Source organism: Mandrillus leucophaeus, unplaced genomic scaffold (assembly GCF_000951045.1).
Source record: "Mandrillus leucophaeus isolate KB7577 unplaced genomic scaffold, Mleu.le_1.0 Scaffold242, whole genome shotgun sequence".
Lineage (NCBI taxonomy): Eukaryota > Metazoa > Chordata > Mammalia > Primates > Cercopithecidae > Mandrillus > Mandrillus leucophaeus.
In genome coordinates this window covers 1,457,236-1,473,667 of record NW_012102499.1, presented here as the reverse complement: position 1 = coordinate 1,473,667, position 16,432 = coordinate 1,457,236, and the positions used below count along the sequence as shown (strand labels likewise).

Sequence of the window (16,432 nt, the reverse complement as noted above, 5' to 3'; positions counted from 1 at the left end):
GAGACTCTGTCTAAAAAAAAAAAAAAAAAAAAAAGTAATGAATTAAAGGAGACCATGGCAGCCCCAGTCGTGGGGGCTGTGAAACGGCATGACAAGGTGCTCCCCTCCTGGGGGTTGTCCTTGGGGTTGATGGGAACCAGCAGGTGGTATTGTTTCTACACCTGCCTGTTAGTAACCCCACAATGACTGTCACATTGGCCCATCTGCCTGCCACATACACCCTTTCACTTTGTTCTTAAAGCTGGGATGGAAATTCTATGATGCTGATGACTATCACCCGGAGGAAAATCGAAAGAAGATGGGAAAAGGGATACCGCTCAATGACCAGGTAACAGTTGCTGTCTGTGTCCATCACACATGTTCCACCTGGGTGACAGGATGAGATCTCTACAGCACTTGGTGCAGTAGAGTTCCTGAGTCCTAAGGTCACTGTACAGGGGCTTCAGAGAGCCAGGTGCCCAGTAGATCCTCTACGTATGTTAGCTCCAGTCCTGAACAACTGTCTGAACTCGGGCCCAGGAACACTGCCACCCTCTGCCCCAGCCTGAACAGGTTCTGCCAGAACACCTTGTTGTGGGATTTTAACCTGCAGAATGTAATTCCTGAGAGGGCAGAGGCTCCCTGTGCCTCATACATGGGAAGTCCTCATCTCTTCCCAGGTGCTGTCAGCCTGCCACCATCACCGTACTCTGGCATTCACCCCAAAGCCAGAGTGATCGTTGAAAACTCAAATCTGGTCATGCCTATGACCCGGTAGAGGCTTCCCACTAACCTCAGGATCAAGACCAAACACCTACACTGCTAAGCATGCGTGGCGTGGCCTCCACATGGCTCCAGCCTCTTTCGAAACCATGCAGCCCCCCGCCATCTCCACGGGAGCACCCTGGCCTCTTCCAGTCCCTCCCACTGAAACACTTCTCCCATGGGGCCTTTGTATCCCTGTTCCCTTCTTCCCTGAGCTAGCCCTTCTCATCCTTTGTTCTCAGCACCCATGCCACTTCCACAGGGAGGTGAAACCTCCATGATGGACTCTCATGGTGCCATTTCACTGTTGCACTTGTCCCTGTGGCAGCTCAACAACTGACGGTCTGAGAATTTGATTAATGTTTGTCTCTGCAACTAGACTTTACCCCTAAAAGGGCAGGGACTGTGGCTGTTCCTGTTAACCATTGTACCCCCTGGGCCTGACGCATAGTAAACATCAGAAAATAGTTGTGGCATGTTTTCGAGTGAATGAATGGATGAACAGCACTCTCCTGTGTGCAGGCTGTAAGGCCATCCCCTACAGTGTCTCACACCAGAGTTACAAACTGTCCTCGCTGGCATAACTGGCCATAACTCAGGAGAGATGAGGGCAGGTCAAAGGCTGGGGCCACGCACTAAGTGTGTCCAAAGAGCAAGAACAAATGGAACGGGCCACAGACCAACACTGTTGTTTTCACTTTCAGTGGGGCTGGGCTCACCCCCAGGTGTCCTTTCCCTAGCTCACTATCTTTTCTTTTTTGTGCCTTGAGCCATTAAACTATCATTAGGTCTATTCTAGAGCACCCCAAGAGTGCACTTCTCTTTGTTATTGGGGGTGCAGCTTGAGTTTGTAGAGGTTCAGGCCTTGAATCATCACAGGTTTGCAACATTTGATTTTAGAAGATAGGGCAACAGAACTATAAAAGAGAGTAATAATAATGAGAGTAATAATAGTATAACAGAGTAGTAATAAAAGAGAGTAGTAATCACGTTGATACTAAACTAGAGATAATAAACATAGGCAACCTAGTTCCACCACCAGGCTTGTATGACCTTGACAAAGGGCTTAGTCTCTCTGTGCCCCGTTTTTCTCCTGTGAGGTAGGAATGTTAACAGGATCTATTTGATTGGCTTCTTGGGAGTATTAAATGAGATAATACAAAAAATATGCACAGAAAAGTGCCTATAGCATTCAACAAATATCACGTTTTAAAATTATTATTACTAACCATACACACACAACATAAATCATATATACCCGCCAATAACATAAACCATTTCTAAGGGAGTGTATAAAATGTGACTGTGCCTGTGTTATTTTAGGTTTCTGTTTGGTGACTGCAAATAAAAGGTAAGTTAAATAACAAAGCAACCAAAATTGATAGATTTTAAAATGGAATTTCTATAGTCTTCCTCTTCTTCACAAGTGATGCTTGTTAAGTGGACTGTATGGATTGGGGGGTAGAATTCAGAAGAGAAATTTATGTACAAGAGAAAAGATTACTGGAAGAAACACAAGTTACTTACTAAATTTTTTCAGAAAAAAAAAACTACAAGCTAGCCAGACCGTAGAGATAAGCAAAATAGAGAGAGGAGGAGGTAGAACGACAGATGGTTTACATTCTTAAGAGGTAGAATGACAGATGATTTTCATTCTTGATAAGAATCCAATGAGTCTAAGACTGAAGATATGGGTCACAGCTGTGCTGGCACCAACACAGCTCCTGGTTGCCGTGGTAACCGGTCCCCACCCTCCGCACACTGCCCCCATGCTACAGAGCTGAGGAAAGCCCCCTGTGGATGGATCAAAGCGTGTCCATGTCCAAGGCAGAGGCCCTGGTTCTCCCTTGAGAAAGAATCTAGGGAGGATGTAGGGAGAGTTTTGTGTTCAGAGGGCTCAGAGCTGCAGTCTGAGTGGAACATGTTAAGGGCTCCCTCAGGCTATTTAAATGTAAATTAATTAGGCCAGGCTCAGTGGCTCAAGCCTATAATCCCAGCACTCTGGGAGGCAGAGGCTGAAGGCCAGGAGCTAGCAAGTCCCTGTCTCTACAAAAATAAAAAAATAAAAAAAATAAAAAAAATAGCCAGTGGTGCATGCCTGTAGTCCCAGCTACTGGGGAGACTGAGGTGGGAGGATGGCCTCAGCTCGGGAGTTCGAGGGTACAGTGAGCTGTAATTGCACCACTGCACTCCAGCCTGGAGGAACAGAGTGAGACCCTGTCTGAAAAAAATACATGCAAATTAATTAAAATAGATGAAATGTAAAATCTAGTCCCTGGGTTATACCAGCCACATTTCAAAAGCTCAGTAGCCGTGAGTGGCTAGTGGCTACCTTATTGGACAGCACAGCTATAGAACATCATTGCAGAAAGCTGTGTTGGACGGTGCCAGTCTAGAAACAGTCTACCCAAGCTGTGATAAATTATTAGCACATGATATTAATAATAAAGAATTTCAAAGCTGCTAGTCAGTGAGTCTCCCCTAGGCGCCCGGCCCTCAGTGTCCAATCTGAGCCTGCAGTGACAACTGAGTAGACTTCAACTTCAAAGTCTGTTTTAAAAAGAGGGTTTTTTTGGAAAAGAAAAAAAAATCCTGAAAAAAAATCTCCTGATTATAATTGTAATATTTGCCCTGTATAGAAAATTTGGAAAGTACTAAAAAATTTTTCATAAACTATATCACCCTTGGTCTCATCTTCCAAAAATATCTATGAATTGAATTTTGGAATTATTATTCTTTCTTTTTGGAGGGTGGTCAGTATATAACATTCTATATACTTTTGCGTCAGGTAAAACACACCCATCTCCCCGCCATTCCCACTCCCCACCTTCCTTCCCGTCTCTCTCCACCCATATTCTACCATTATCTGTTCTCTACCCATCATTCCCTTCCAAAAGACACTTAATTTTTCGAGATGTTTCCATAGGCCAAGAAAGCTTTCTCTAGCCTCATGACATTCTGATTTAACCCTTCTTGGAGCATTCATTGTGCTCACCTCCGAGCACTGGGCTGGGAGTCGGGAGTGCACTGCCTTCCCCATCCTTGCATGTAGGGACTATCTAGAACAGGGGTGTCTAGTTGTTTGGCTTCCCTGGGCCACATTGGAAGAAGAATTGTCTTGGGCCACACATAAAATACACTAACGATAGCTGATGAGCAAAAAAAACCAAAAAAAATCACAAAAAAAAATCTCATAATGTTTTAAGAAAGTTTGCGAATTTATGTTGGGCCACATTCAAAGCCGCAGTAGGGCTTGCGGGCTGTGGGTTGTACAAGCTTGATCTGGAGGGTGAAAACGTTGAACATCAGAGCCATAGGCAGAGATGCTAATTTGGATTGTCTCATCTCTTTCCCCTAAGACTTGTGTGTGTCTGTGTGATTTTCATAATTTATTATATTGTCCACAGTAACTGTTTGGAAGGCGCAGAGCTTAGTGAATTTGCTCTAATATCTCCTTCTTGTTCCAGTTTCTTCACTGTAGAGAGATCTCAATTGCCCCCTTTCTTCATTATGAGCATAAAATTTGGAGCTCATGTGTCTAGGTCCTTCCTAGCACCCTTACAATAAGGTCCACACTCCTTAGCAGGCCAGTCAAGGTCTTGAAATTCTCTTTATCCTTCAAGATTTACTCTTTCCAAGGCCTACTGTTTCCAAGGCCTGATCAAGATTGGCCTGTCCTCTGAGCGCAGTGGCTCATGCCTGTAATCCCAGCACTTTGGGAGGCCGAGGCAGGCAGATCACGAGGTCAGGAGTTCAAGACCATCCTGGCTAACACGGTGAAACCCCATCTCTACTAAAAATACAAAAACAAAATTAGCTGGGCACGGTGGCGGGCACCTGTAGTCCCAGCTACTCGGGAGGCTGAGGCAGGAGAATGGCATGAACCCAGGAGGTGGAGTTTGCAGTGAGATCACACCACCGCACTCCAGCCTGGGTGAGAGAGCGAGACTCTGTCTCAAAAAAAAAAAAAAAAAAAGGCCTATCCTCCTGCTGTGTTATCACAGCCCTTCTTAGTATATCTCCTACAGCCCTCATCACTGCCCTGCAAGTAACTTAATAGATTATTTACTCATTTGCCTCTTCCCTTTGAGGATAGGAACCACACCATTCATATTTATCCCCAGTGCTCACTCAGTATGGTGCTTTGCATGTATTAACATTTAGTGTTTGTGGAATTAAGGCCCAATGCCTACGAAATTTGTGAATTTAAACTCTTTCAAAAATTCAGAGTTGGAAATAAGTACTGTTTATTCCAGCTGTTAAATCAACCAAAAAATAGTTTATTCCTTTTCTTATTTAAATCCCAAAGCAGCTCGACGAATTAAATTACATACGATCCCAACTTTACAAATGAACAAAGAGAGGCATAGAGAAATTAAGTAACTTGAGCAAAGCCACACAGCAAGGGGAGTCTTTCTGACTTCAAAGATCATACTTTTCCTACCGTGTTAAAGGCCCTGATCATCCAACCATGTGAATCAAGGTGGGTTAAATGGAAAGGAAAGGGTTAGAAGAGGGTGAAGAGTGACAGCAGGAGTGAGAGGGGCAGTTCCCCGCAAGCGCATCCATGATAGGGGTTAGGCCTTAAGGATGTTTGAGGCACTGACTGAAAGGGTCATGACAGCACTGGCATGGTGCCCTGGCTTGAAGGAGGTCAGGCACTAGAACTTGAATTTCCACACTGGCGCTGCTTTGGAAAAACCTTTCTCCTTGTGGCTTCATGGGAGCCTCCAAGGAAAGTTCATAATCATTGAATTATGATTCACTATTTGGAAATTTCAGGAATCACGTTCAAAGTGCTGCTGTTTTATTTCCAACCCTCTCTATTGTTTTTATGACTGATGCACACAGTACATGGTCATTAGTCTGGTCTGCCATAAATTCCGATAGGGCGGATGTCTAAAAGCACCTATTTTTGTTTAAATAGTTTTATATTTATTATGGCTTTCATAGTTGAGATTCTGAAAAATTTTATTATGACTAGATGAAGCAATGTGCTTTATTATTGACTAAATCATCCATTAAGGCACTATTAAAACAATGAAAAAACATGTATTCAAAGTAAAGCTCTATTTATTTGTATGCAAGATAGAAAACTTATTACCCAAATATGTTTTCTGTAATTTTTAATTTGTTTCATTCTTATGAAATACTTCAGGCACATAGAAAGTATAATGAATAAGATAGTCAACACTCAGCTTAATGAAAAGTGTATTTGTTTCCTAAGCCATAAAGTAATACAGAGATTGATCTCCATTTCCACAGCACCAGCAAACAGAAATATTTGTGCAGATGGAATGGCAGAATGTATAATCTGAGCAAAAGAGCAAAATGCAAGTTTGTGCCTATGCTAATAAGAAAGAAAATCTCGTATTTAAACAAATTGTCCTCTCTCTTTGGTTCACCCCAAACTCATTATGAACATTTACTCATGCCAAAAAAAATTATTTTTGTTCTGTGTATTTCATGTCTGAGTTGGTCCTAATTCATAGTTCGAATTGCCCCTTAACTCTAAGTAGATATGTGATCATGTAAATTAGCATTCAGCCCCAAGAACTTTCCAATCACTTCCTCTTCTAAAGCATTCTTCTTGCTGAATGGAGATCCGCAGCTCACAGCACTAGTCTTAAATAAAGTCTTAAAGTCCCAGCCAGAGACTTCTACAGTGACAAGGGGAACACCTTGGAAAAGGCTGGTTGACTACCCAACTGGGATCTCAGGGCTGGCTCTCTGTCTTGCACGCCCAGCCCCCTTGATATTGTCAACACATTGAATATGGATTCATCTCTCATGTGAGACCCCTACTAATCAGGTTTACAAGTTCCTGCATAAATCAAAATGCCAGTTGATTAATGTACCAAAAGAAATACTACTGTTACGTGGCCTGTAACAATCACATTAGTACCCACATTTTCAGAAGCCAACATACAATCAGAGGTTTCTTAGTGAACATGGGAGAGTTAAGACCAAAGAATCTGGTGGTGCAAGACCATGCATTAGTAGGAAAAGGCTTGCTAATGAGAATATGATGTTCACAGGCCAGTGGCCAAGGCTCCATGTCTGCTGGACAGTGCTTCACATTTCAATCTACAGTGCCCTGCTCTGGCCTTCCTGCCTGCCCAGCCTGTCTGGGACAGACATGCTTCCTCTACGTATGTGAAAATATTAAGTTGAATCACAGTGATGCCTTGCTAGCCTGGGAGTCACTCTAACTCCTTCACATGACCTTACACATCTCTGCCCCTTCCTTTTAACTGTTGATCTTTAAATTTAACACTTAGAGAGCAATCGTATTTCCTTCTTTTCCAAGTCCTTAGGAAAGCACCTCACTGTGGCCCTCATTTTCTCTAAGAAGATAAATCCTTTGACTCATAGCTTTATAGAACTTGACATAATTTCTACGATTTGAAGGCAGATGCCTCCATTTTCATGTAAAACATACTCCGGGGTTAGAAATCAGTCCCCTAAATGCTTATTCTACCTTTTTGTCAAGTATGTGGCCACTGTTTCCCTTCCTGTGGGCCAATATGTGCCACGTTTTTATAAGATTGAATCCCAGAGTGGGAAGTAGAACCTCCTGCTAATGTGGGAGGCTTCAAGACCCAGTGCCTTCTTTCATTACAACGGTCTGTCAGAGGAGCTGTTTTAGAAAATATATACAAGAAGGTTGTTTTTTTAAAAAAAAAAAAGCTGATGTAAGCAGTATTGTCTTTTTCATCTTCATTAGCCCATAAATGTGGTAGAAAAGCTTGGCTAATTACAAGGGGAATAAGAGAAAGAAAGGAATTTAGAAAGATGAGTTCAAATGGTACCTTAGGAATTAGTCAAACTTAGAGTGATCATGTCTAGGGTATTGGACCAAAAGCACCCAGAACAGTGGCTGGGTCTCCCTACACACACAATAAGCACTTATAAATGGATAAAGGAAAGTGGAAATCCAAATTTGTGCTTGAAGGGGCAGCTTCTCCCCAGGGGCAATTTTCCATCAAAAAATACTGCAGAGCTGAGTCAGTCTAGCTAATTATCCCTGTAGCCTATAATCCTTGACAGCCTTCTTCCCCATTCCCCACCATAAGCTCAGAAAACACTGAATTGCAATGGTGGTTTCAAGTTGCATAAATGTAGACTGTCCAACTTTTTTTCTCTTCACAGAGTGTCCAGAACATCTAGTTTTTTAGTAGGATGTCCTAGAAAACCTTGCCAATAATAAGCATTAAATATCTACACTCTTCTCCAAGAGCACATAAAGTCTCCTCATATATTCTAACGTTAATAACTTTAGTTTTTGCTTTATTAACCACAAAACAAAGACATTTTCTGACATACACAAAGACAGAAGGGCAGACTGTCAACTTCTTAGTCTAATGGAGGAATTTCAAAAACCTTTCTTGAAAATTTATACATCAAGCAGACAAAAGAAATCACGAGAAGGATATAGAAGATTTGAATAAACTCATCAAATCTGACATAGGCATTAATGAAAAGTAAATAACACATATTATTTTCAAGTATATGTGGGACGTTTATAAAAATTGACCATGTGGTCTGCAAATATGGAGCTGGTAAGCCTCATCATCTTGTTACTGCGTTTACAAAAAACCACACTTGTTCCACTAAATACACCCCCCAGACAACTGCTAACATAAACAGATGTTTCGTTTGTTAAGTACATTTCAGCTCTTAAGTACATACATGACAGTAACTGTTGTGATTTGAGTATTGATTTATGTTAATTATATAGTTATTGACATTTAGATTATAATTTGTGTAAATTGTGACTGTCATCATTTGATCTGTACATTTTGTGATTTTTGTAGCTATTACATTTGAACTCCTAAGTGATCTCTGGTTAAATAGTGTGTGCATGGAAGTAAAGTCTTAGAGTTCTATGTTTAGTAAACTTACAGGACCCTCAATCCTACATTAGCATGCAATGCTTTAAAAATAATCTTTTATTTGATATGAAGAAAAATAAATATTATTTCTAATTCTCCTCTTCCTTCTATGAAGGGTGGATCCAGATAACTAGAGGGTTTTTGACCTGCTAAGCACAAAGTGATAGCCTTGGTAGAATGACCTTGCACTTACTGAAGGTTAAATTACTCTGAATAAGAAATGTCCTGAGCCCAGGGGAGATACCCAGGAGCTAAAGGTGGTTACCGAGCTGGAGAGCTTAAAAGGCTCCTCATGGAAAAGATCAAAGGAAAATAAAAATTGCCAAAGTCCAAGGCAAAACGAGAACATCTCATGTGCCAAAATCAAAGTGTGGCAAAGCTGAACTAAACCAGAATAACCCACTCCCCTGCATTTTTGGACTATGTAAAAGCCAGGAGGGCAGGAGGCTGAGGTTTTGATGACCCTGTAGAGGTGGGAGATAAGATTGTAAGCCTGTATGAAGCATGGAACTGGACCTGAGTATCTTACATAAAGTCTTGTTGTTGTTGTTAACATTGATGTCAAGTAGTAGAATATAAAGTCCTTATATAAGGGTTGTCTTTGAATGAGGATTAAAAATATTGCCACCCACTGAATTCAAAAGGAGCAAAAAATCTAGCTGCCTCCCTGGGCCACAGGTGGGGAAAAACAATGATCCTTGAGAAACCTGAGCCCCTGCTACACCCAAACTCACATTATATGACAAAGAGGCACCAAGCTTATAAACTGACATAAAACTGTTCTAGAATTGATGAAACTGCCTGTGAAAGTGTTTCCAAAACTTAGGACTTCCACAAAGGAAAAAAAAAAAATCTTTTGCTGAAGATGAAACTACAATCAAAAACTATAAAATGCATGGGAAAATGGACCACTATGAGAGAGAATCAGCAAAAACAGTAATAGTAAGATGTTGCACTCCAAGAACAAGACATAATAGAACCAAATGGAAGACAAGAACAGGAAAATTTGAAAAAGAATGAAATAAAAATATTAGAAATAAAAAATAATCAACAGATGGATTAAACAATAAACTAGATACAGCTGAAGAGAGAACTAGTGAATTAGAAGAAAAGCAGATTGGAGCATATTATCCAGGATGAAGAAGAGAGCTAAACAGAAAATACTCAAGAAAAATGAATAGATGGGTATGATAAAATGTCAAACTTCCCGTATAGCTAAAAGGAACCCAAGTAAATAGAATAGGAGAAAGGCAATATTCAAATAGGTAATAACACCTTTCCAGGGTTTGAGTACTCACACTGAATATGCAAAATAAGTCCTGAGCAGGACAAGAGTAATACTGCACAGCCCCTCAAAGACAAAGAGGCTTTTTCCTACCTAAAGCTACCAGAGATAAGATATATTTTCTAAAGGATTGCCTAATACACTAAAAGAGACTTCTCAACAAAGGCCCAAATAAAATGAAATAATTATTCAAACTATTGAAAACGTGCAACCAAGAATTCTTCATCAACTAACAAAATCTGATTCACAAGTAAGTACAAAATAAAGACATTTTCTAACACACACAAAGACAGAAGGGTGGACTGTCAACTTCTCAGTCTAATGGAGGAATTTTAAATACCTTGAAAAATTGATACATGAAGTAGACAAAAGAAATTATCAGTAAGAATATAGAAGATTTGAATAAATGCATCAAGCCTGACATAGGCATTAATGAAAAATAATATTCTTTTCAAGTTCATGTGGGACATTTACAAAAATTGACATGTACTAGACCACAAAGAATACTGCCACAAATTTCAAAGAATCAGTATCATACCACTCACATTTTTTACTTATAATGAACTGTAAAATCAATAGTAAAAATGCACACACATCACCAAAATGGTTGGGAACTCTAAAAATAAGCAAAAATTTTTTAAAATTAACATTCATATAAATAATTTATAAGTTAAAAATCATAATGGAAATTATAGAATATTAAGTAATATACAACAAAAGTACTATCAATTAAAATTTGTGGGATGCAATTACAACATTACTTACAGGGAAACTAGCCTCTAAGTGCATTTTTGGGAAATGACAAGAATGAAAAGTAATGAGCTAGTTGTTCAGTTCAAGTAGAAAAAAATAAATGCAAGAAATAATAGAAATGAATGCTAGTGAAAACAAACTGGGCACATGTTCTCAGGATCTCCTGAGGGCTATGTCATGGAAAAAAATAAACTATGAGCAAAAGCTAGTTGTTTCACAAAATAAAAATAGATCTCTAGTGAGGCCGATCAAGAAGAAAGAAGCACAATTGAGATGAATAACAAAAAGAGAGATGTGGAAAACCTGATGCCAGTAAATTTGAAGACTTAGACAAAATTGGATAATTTCAATGAAAAATATCAATACTGTGGGGAAAATGGGGTTGGATGGCAGTGATCTAGTGGCAGACACTGCTTAGGGACACCTGCTTTTTCCCCAGTGAAAATGTGACCATTCTGGTGCTGCATTTGGCCTAAGAAGCAGAAGGTCCAGAAAGCTGTATAATTTACAGTAAGGGCATGGATTGTTTATGTTACTCCTTTGAAGTAATGATAAAGGTGATAAAAAGTGACTACGTTGTACAGAGAGTGTAACCTACAGATATGAACTGTGTTCAAGGTTCTGGAGGCCTGGAAGCTGGGCTGAAATGAGCTGAATCTGCTCCTGCTGTGTGGCCGCCTGGCTTCCACCAGGTTCCTTATTCTTTAGCCAAGTAAGAGGATGCAGTAAGAGATGGGAAGGGCAGGCAGGGAGGGTGGCTCAGGTGTCTAAGTGTGGTCTCTTCTTGCCATCATAAATGTTGCAGCTAGCAAAAGTGAATCAAGAATAGAAAACCTGAATACAATACAGTGCTCATTAAAGAAACTGAATCTATAATCAAAGATCTCCCCTCAAAAAAGGCCCGAGGCCTAGGGGGTTTTTCAGATGAGTTTTATCAAACATTATATATTATATACAAGCTGTTTGAAAGAACAGGACAAAAGAGAAAACTATCCTACTCATTTTATAAAGTTAGTAAAGCCTTGATACTGACATTTAATATGGTCCATATTTTTAAAATATAGGCCCATCTCAAGTATATAAAATCAAAAATTCTAAATAAAATGGTAGTAATCAAATGCCTAAAAGCAAGGACTTTAAAAAGCACATCATGTTTCTGGAATCAGCTTCAAAATCATCTAGGATGGGATTATTTGGGATGTGGGATGTGGTTGGGGGCATACGTACAACAAGACTAATCGTGGGCTGAAAATAGCTGAAGCCAGCTGGGCACGGTGGCTCATGCCTGTAATCCCAAAAATTTGGGAGGCCGAGGCAGGTGGATCACCTGAGGTCAGGAGTTCGAGACCAGCCTGACCAACATGGAGAAACCCCGTCTCTACTAAAACTACAAAATTAATTAGCCAGGCATGGTGGCGCATGCCTGTAATCCCAGCTACTCAGGAGTCTGAGGCAGGAGAATTGCTTGAACTCAGGAGGCAGAGGTTGCAGTGAGCCGAGATCATGCCACTGCACTCCAGCCTGGGCAACAAGAGCGAAACTCCGTCTCAAAAGAAAATTGCTGAAGCTGGGTATTGGTAATATAGAGGTTTGCTTTGTACTGTTTTGTCTGCTTTTCAGTGTGTTTAAAATTTTCAACAATAGAAAGGTTTTTCCGTTTTGTTTTCCAATGCATTATGGCCAGTAATCAGGATTTGCACCAGGAAGGAGGAGAGAATTTACTTGTCTCAGGAAGATTTCTTTGTGAAACACTGTAGCATGTGCTACATAAATTTCCTCTGTCTTCTCTTTGGCAAAAATATAAATTTCTTGGAATAATTTTATCTGAAGGGAATTTTGTTCTTTGGAGGGTTTGAAGAACAGGACCAGGGGACAGCTGACATAAGGGTTTATGTGTGTATCTCTCTGCATTTGAGATCAGAGGTACCTGAAGAATACATGCAGTACAATAAAAGATTTGTAAACATATCAGAACCAGGGAGGACATATGTAAAATGGGGAGATTAAGATGGGGAGATACATACTGGTACTTTAGGGCAATTTTTATTATTATGAAAAGCGCCACTGACACCAGTCAAAAGAAACTGTTTCTGCCCAGGGGCTGGCCCCTCAGCCTTGTGCACGGCCCGCTTCTCACACCACTGAGCTTTCGCTGGACCTTAACGTTTGTGAACATGATATAACTATGTTTCTCTACCAACAAACAATACCTGGAGAAGTCACGTTGTGTCTGGGTTTTTGGTTTTGTTTTGTTTTTTTCAGGACCGGATTCCATGGCTCTGTAACTTGCATGACATTTTACTAAGGTAAGAGACCACTGGGCCTTGGCATAAGCCACAGCCAGCAAGTAAAGAAAACCCTCAGAAAAGACAGGAAAAGAAAAATGCACTCCTGAAATCGCAGCTGACTGATGGTAAAGGATTCTAAAAACGGACTACACTTCTATCAAGTAACCACAACGATTTCAGCCAGTCACAGACAGCACGGAGCTTCATCCGGCTCTGGAGACACACCTTCTAGACAGCTCCACAGTTACTAGCTAGCAGCCTTGATCAGCCACTTGGTTTCCATAAGTCTGTTTCTTCATTAGTAAAATGGGAATTAATATAGTTCCTACCCACAGATTATTGTAAGAAGTAAGTGAGTTGGTGAGTGGGCAGTAGAACAGTACCTAATACGTAGTAAGTGCTCAAAAAATGTCCACTGGTGCCACTCCTGTTATTGCCTATCTGAGTCTTCAATTTTTCCTCCCTTTACTTCAAGCTTTGACTACCAGGAAGGCCTGAGGTCATTTGTGAGTGAACAGGTAATTAGCCACCAGGATTAGAGTCCATATTGCCCAGCTCTGCAGCATGGCCCTGAGCAAACAGGGTCCCCCCCACACTACCCATCTGTGGGTCTGACCCCAGTGGTATCCTGGTCGGGACATGGAGAAGGATAAGGAAAAGGCAGGGAGTGGGTTACGGATCTTCCTTTCTAAGGTGAAGTCATATTTTATCCATCTAAAACTGTCTGGGCCATACGAAGTTAGAATATACTTAAATGAACAAAAATTCAGTTTGCTTTTTTCACACCCGTTGACATGGCTGGCAGCCCTGTCTTTGCATGGGCTGAGTTTTGATTTAGGGGTTTACGGTTCAGGGTTACAAGGTTTGAAAACTTTTGCCTACCTGGGTCTCTAACATAATGCACTCATGAGAGTCTGTTTTTACAGTACTGTCATTTTATAGTCATAAAAAGGAGTATGGCTTCATTTTTATGTTTGCTAACCATGTATTGGCTGCAAAAAAAAAAAAAACGCAAGGGAGGCCCCTTCCTTCAGAACTTTCATTCTGAAGAGAACTTTATACTGAATCCCTAAGCCAGCCCCAAGTCAGAATTTATGCACCACCTCTTAACTCCAGAGTCCTGTCCTGACCCCAGGATGACTGCCTCCCACACTCAGCAGCCGCGTGGTCTCTGGCTGCACTGGTTTCCCCTTACTGGTGCTGTGTCACACTGCCTCTGTTTCTGGCTCAAGTTTTTCCGTTAGTGCGTCCCTAGAAACCTCTCATATTCTACTCGCCTTGCCCACAGAGAGGCTGATGCTCCCTTCTCTCCCGCTTTCTCCAGCTCTGCACCTAGCAATTCCCCCAGACACTGTGGAGTAGGAATAGGGAGAAGCCAGTTGTGGAATGCAGATCCCTGAACATCATGCAGAGGACCTGAGCTTAGCTGTTTGCATAGCACAGGGGCGCGCTGGCAGCCCTGTCTCCACATGCTGAGACGGAGCAATGTCTGGCATCCATCAAAGCAGAACCAGCACTTCCTGAGCACATCTGTATATCAGAGATCTCGAACAATGTTTTCCTTATGAAAGCTCTAAGTATGCTAGGTAGCCCCATTTAACAGATGGCGAACTGACAATCAGAGAGGTAAATCCCTTCGCCCAGGATTGTTCACTACTAGCAGAAGATCTTTAACTCAGTTAGTACTGCCTGATGCTTAACCACCACTTTCTAATGCCTTCCACTGGCAGGAAGTAGGACTAGAGTCCTGCACCTAGAATTGACAGAGTTATTTTTAAATGTCTTCATTCATATTTTTAAATTAACCTCCCTCTTTTTTTTCTTTTTTTAAACAGAGATGTAGCCTCGGGACAGCATGTGGTTCTAGCCTGTTCAGCCCTGAAGAAAATGTACAGAGATATATTAACACAAGGAAAAGATGGTGCAGCTCTGAAGTGCGAGGAGTCGGAAAAGGAAGCAGAGCGGGCTGAGATGCAGCTCCTGGTGGTCCATCTGAGTGGGTCGTTTGAGGTCATCTCTGGACGCTTACTCAAAAGAAAGGGACATTTTATGCCCCCTGAATTACTGCAGTCCCAGTTCGAGACTCTAGAGCCCCCAGCAGCTCCAGAAAACTTTATCCAAATAAGTGTGGACAAAAATGTTTCAGAGATAATTGCTAAAATTATGGAAACTCTAAAAATGAAGTGAGAATCATTTTGTATCAGTGGTCCACACAAAATTAAGCATAAATATTTGTGCCATCCCAAACCTCGTTCCAGCCACCTTGCCCATGCTAGATTCTAAATTTTTCTAAAGGCAAACAAACCCCAATGTATCAAGACAGACTCGTTTGGGTGTAATTTTAGGGATTATGCTGGTTCATCGGGAAGCAGAAGGGGAGTTTTAAAAGTCAAGCTTAAATTGAAGTTTAAATTCATCACATGATCAGAGGAAATTCTGTAATCGATGCTGGAAATTGTTACATTGTTTAGAACATTCTTGCTCATGCCCGTATGTGCACAAATAAATGAAACTTGGCTGTCCTTGACATTCCCTGGAAATTGGTGTTGGAAGTATAAACATGTACATCATCCACCCACCACCCAGCACGCCACACACCTCCTAATCCTCTCTCCTGGACCTGTGGTCAGAGTGGTGGCTTTTTTTGTTGTTTTTTTTTTTTGGAGATGGAGTCTCACTCTGTTGCCCAGGCTGGAGTGCAGTGGTGTGATCTCCGCTTACTTCTTAAGCTAAGGTCTCAAAAGGTAGTCATTGGAGAACAAGCAAACTTTGTTCAGTTCCATAAATGCCGTAATACAAACATACTCACCAGCAGCAATACCAAGTTTCTTGCCTTTTGCCTGAAATTCTGTCAACTTGAACTGTCTCTGCTGGTCACCAGCTCTGCGCTGAGCGGTTGTGTGTTATGTATCTGTGTGTAATTTAAATGTAGAAACTTACATAACTGCTACTTAAAAAGTAGAGTTTGGGCCAGGCGCGGTGGCTCACACCTGTAATCCCAGCACTTTGGGAGGCTGAAGCAGGTGGATCACTTGAGGTCAGTAGTTCAAGACCAGCCTGCCCAACACTGCAAAACCCTGTCTCTAGTAAAAATAAAAGTAAAAAATTAGCTGAGTATGGTGGCAGGCACCGGTTATCCCAGTTACTCAGGAGGCTGAGGTAGGAAAATTGCTTGAACTCAGGAGGCAAAGGTTGCAGTGAGCCAAGATTGTGCCACTGCACTCCAGCCTGGGTGACACAGTGAGATTCTATTTCAATTTTTAAAAAATTAGAGTTTGGTCAACACAATTTTTTTTTTCTTTTTTAGAGAGGAGGTCTTGCTCTGTCACCCAGGCTGGAGTACAGTGGCATGATCATAGCCCACTGCATGTTTGAACTCCTGGGCTCAAGTGATCCTCCCACCTCAGCCTCCCAAGTAGCTAGGACTACAGGCATGCGCCACCATGCCCAACTAATTTAAAAAAAAA

At 41.3% G+C, this 16,432-nt stretch overlaps 1 protein-coding gene across 3 annotated transcripts in view; it reads left to right on the top strand.

The window, feature by feature from the left end:
* IDNK (idnK, gluconokinase homolog (E. coli)) overlaps positions 1–15,491 on the top strand; it is a 28,810-nt gene extending 13,319 nt beyond the window's left edge. For all 3 annotated transcript variants that reach the window (XM_011982764.1, XM_011982766.1, XM_011982765.1), the window contains 3 exons: positions 242–328; positions 12,940–12,983; positions 14,801–15,491. In XM_011982764.1, the coding sequence (XP_011838154.1) occupies positions 299–328; positions 12,940–12,983; positions 14,801–15,152 (426 nt within the window). In that variant the 5' untranslated portion in view covers positions 242–298 and the 3' untranslated portion in view covers positions 15,153–15,491. The remainder of the gene's footprint in view (positions 1–241; positions 329–12,939; positions 12,984–14,800) is intronic.
* The last annotated feature ends 941 nt before the right edge of the window (positions 15,492–16,432 follow it).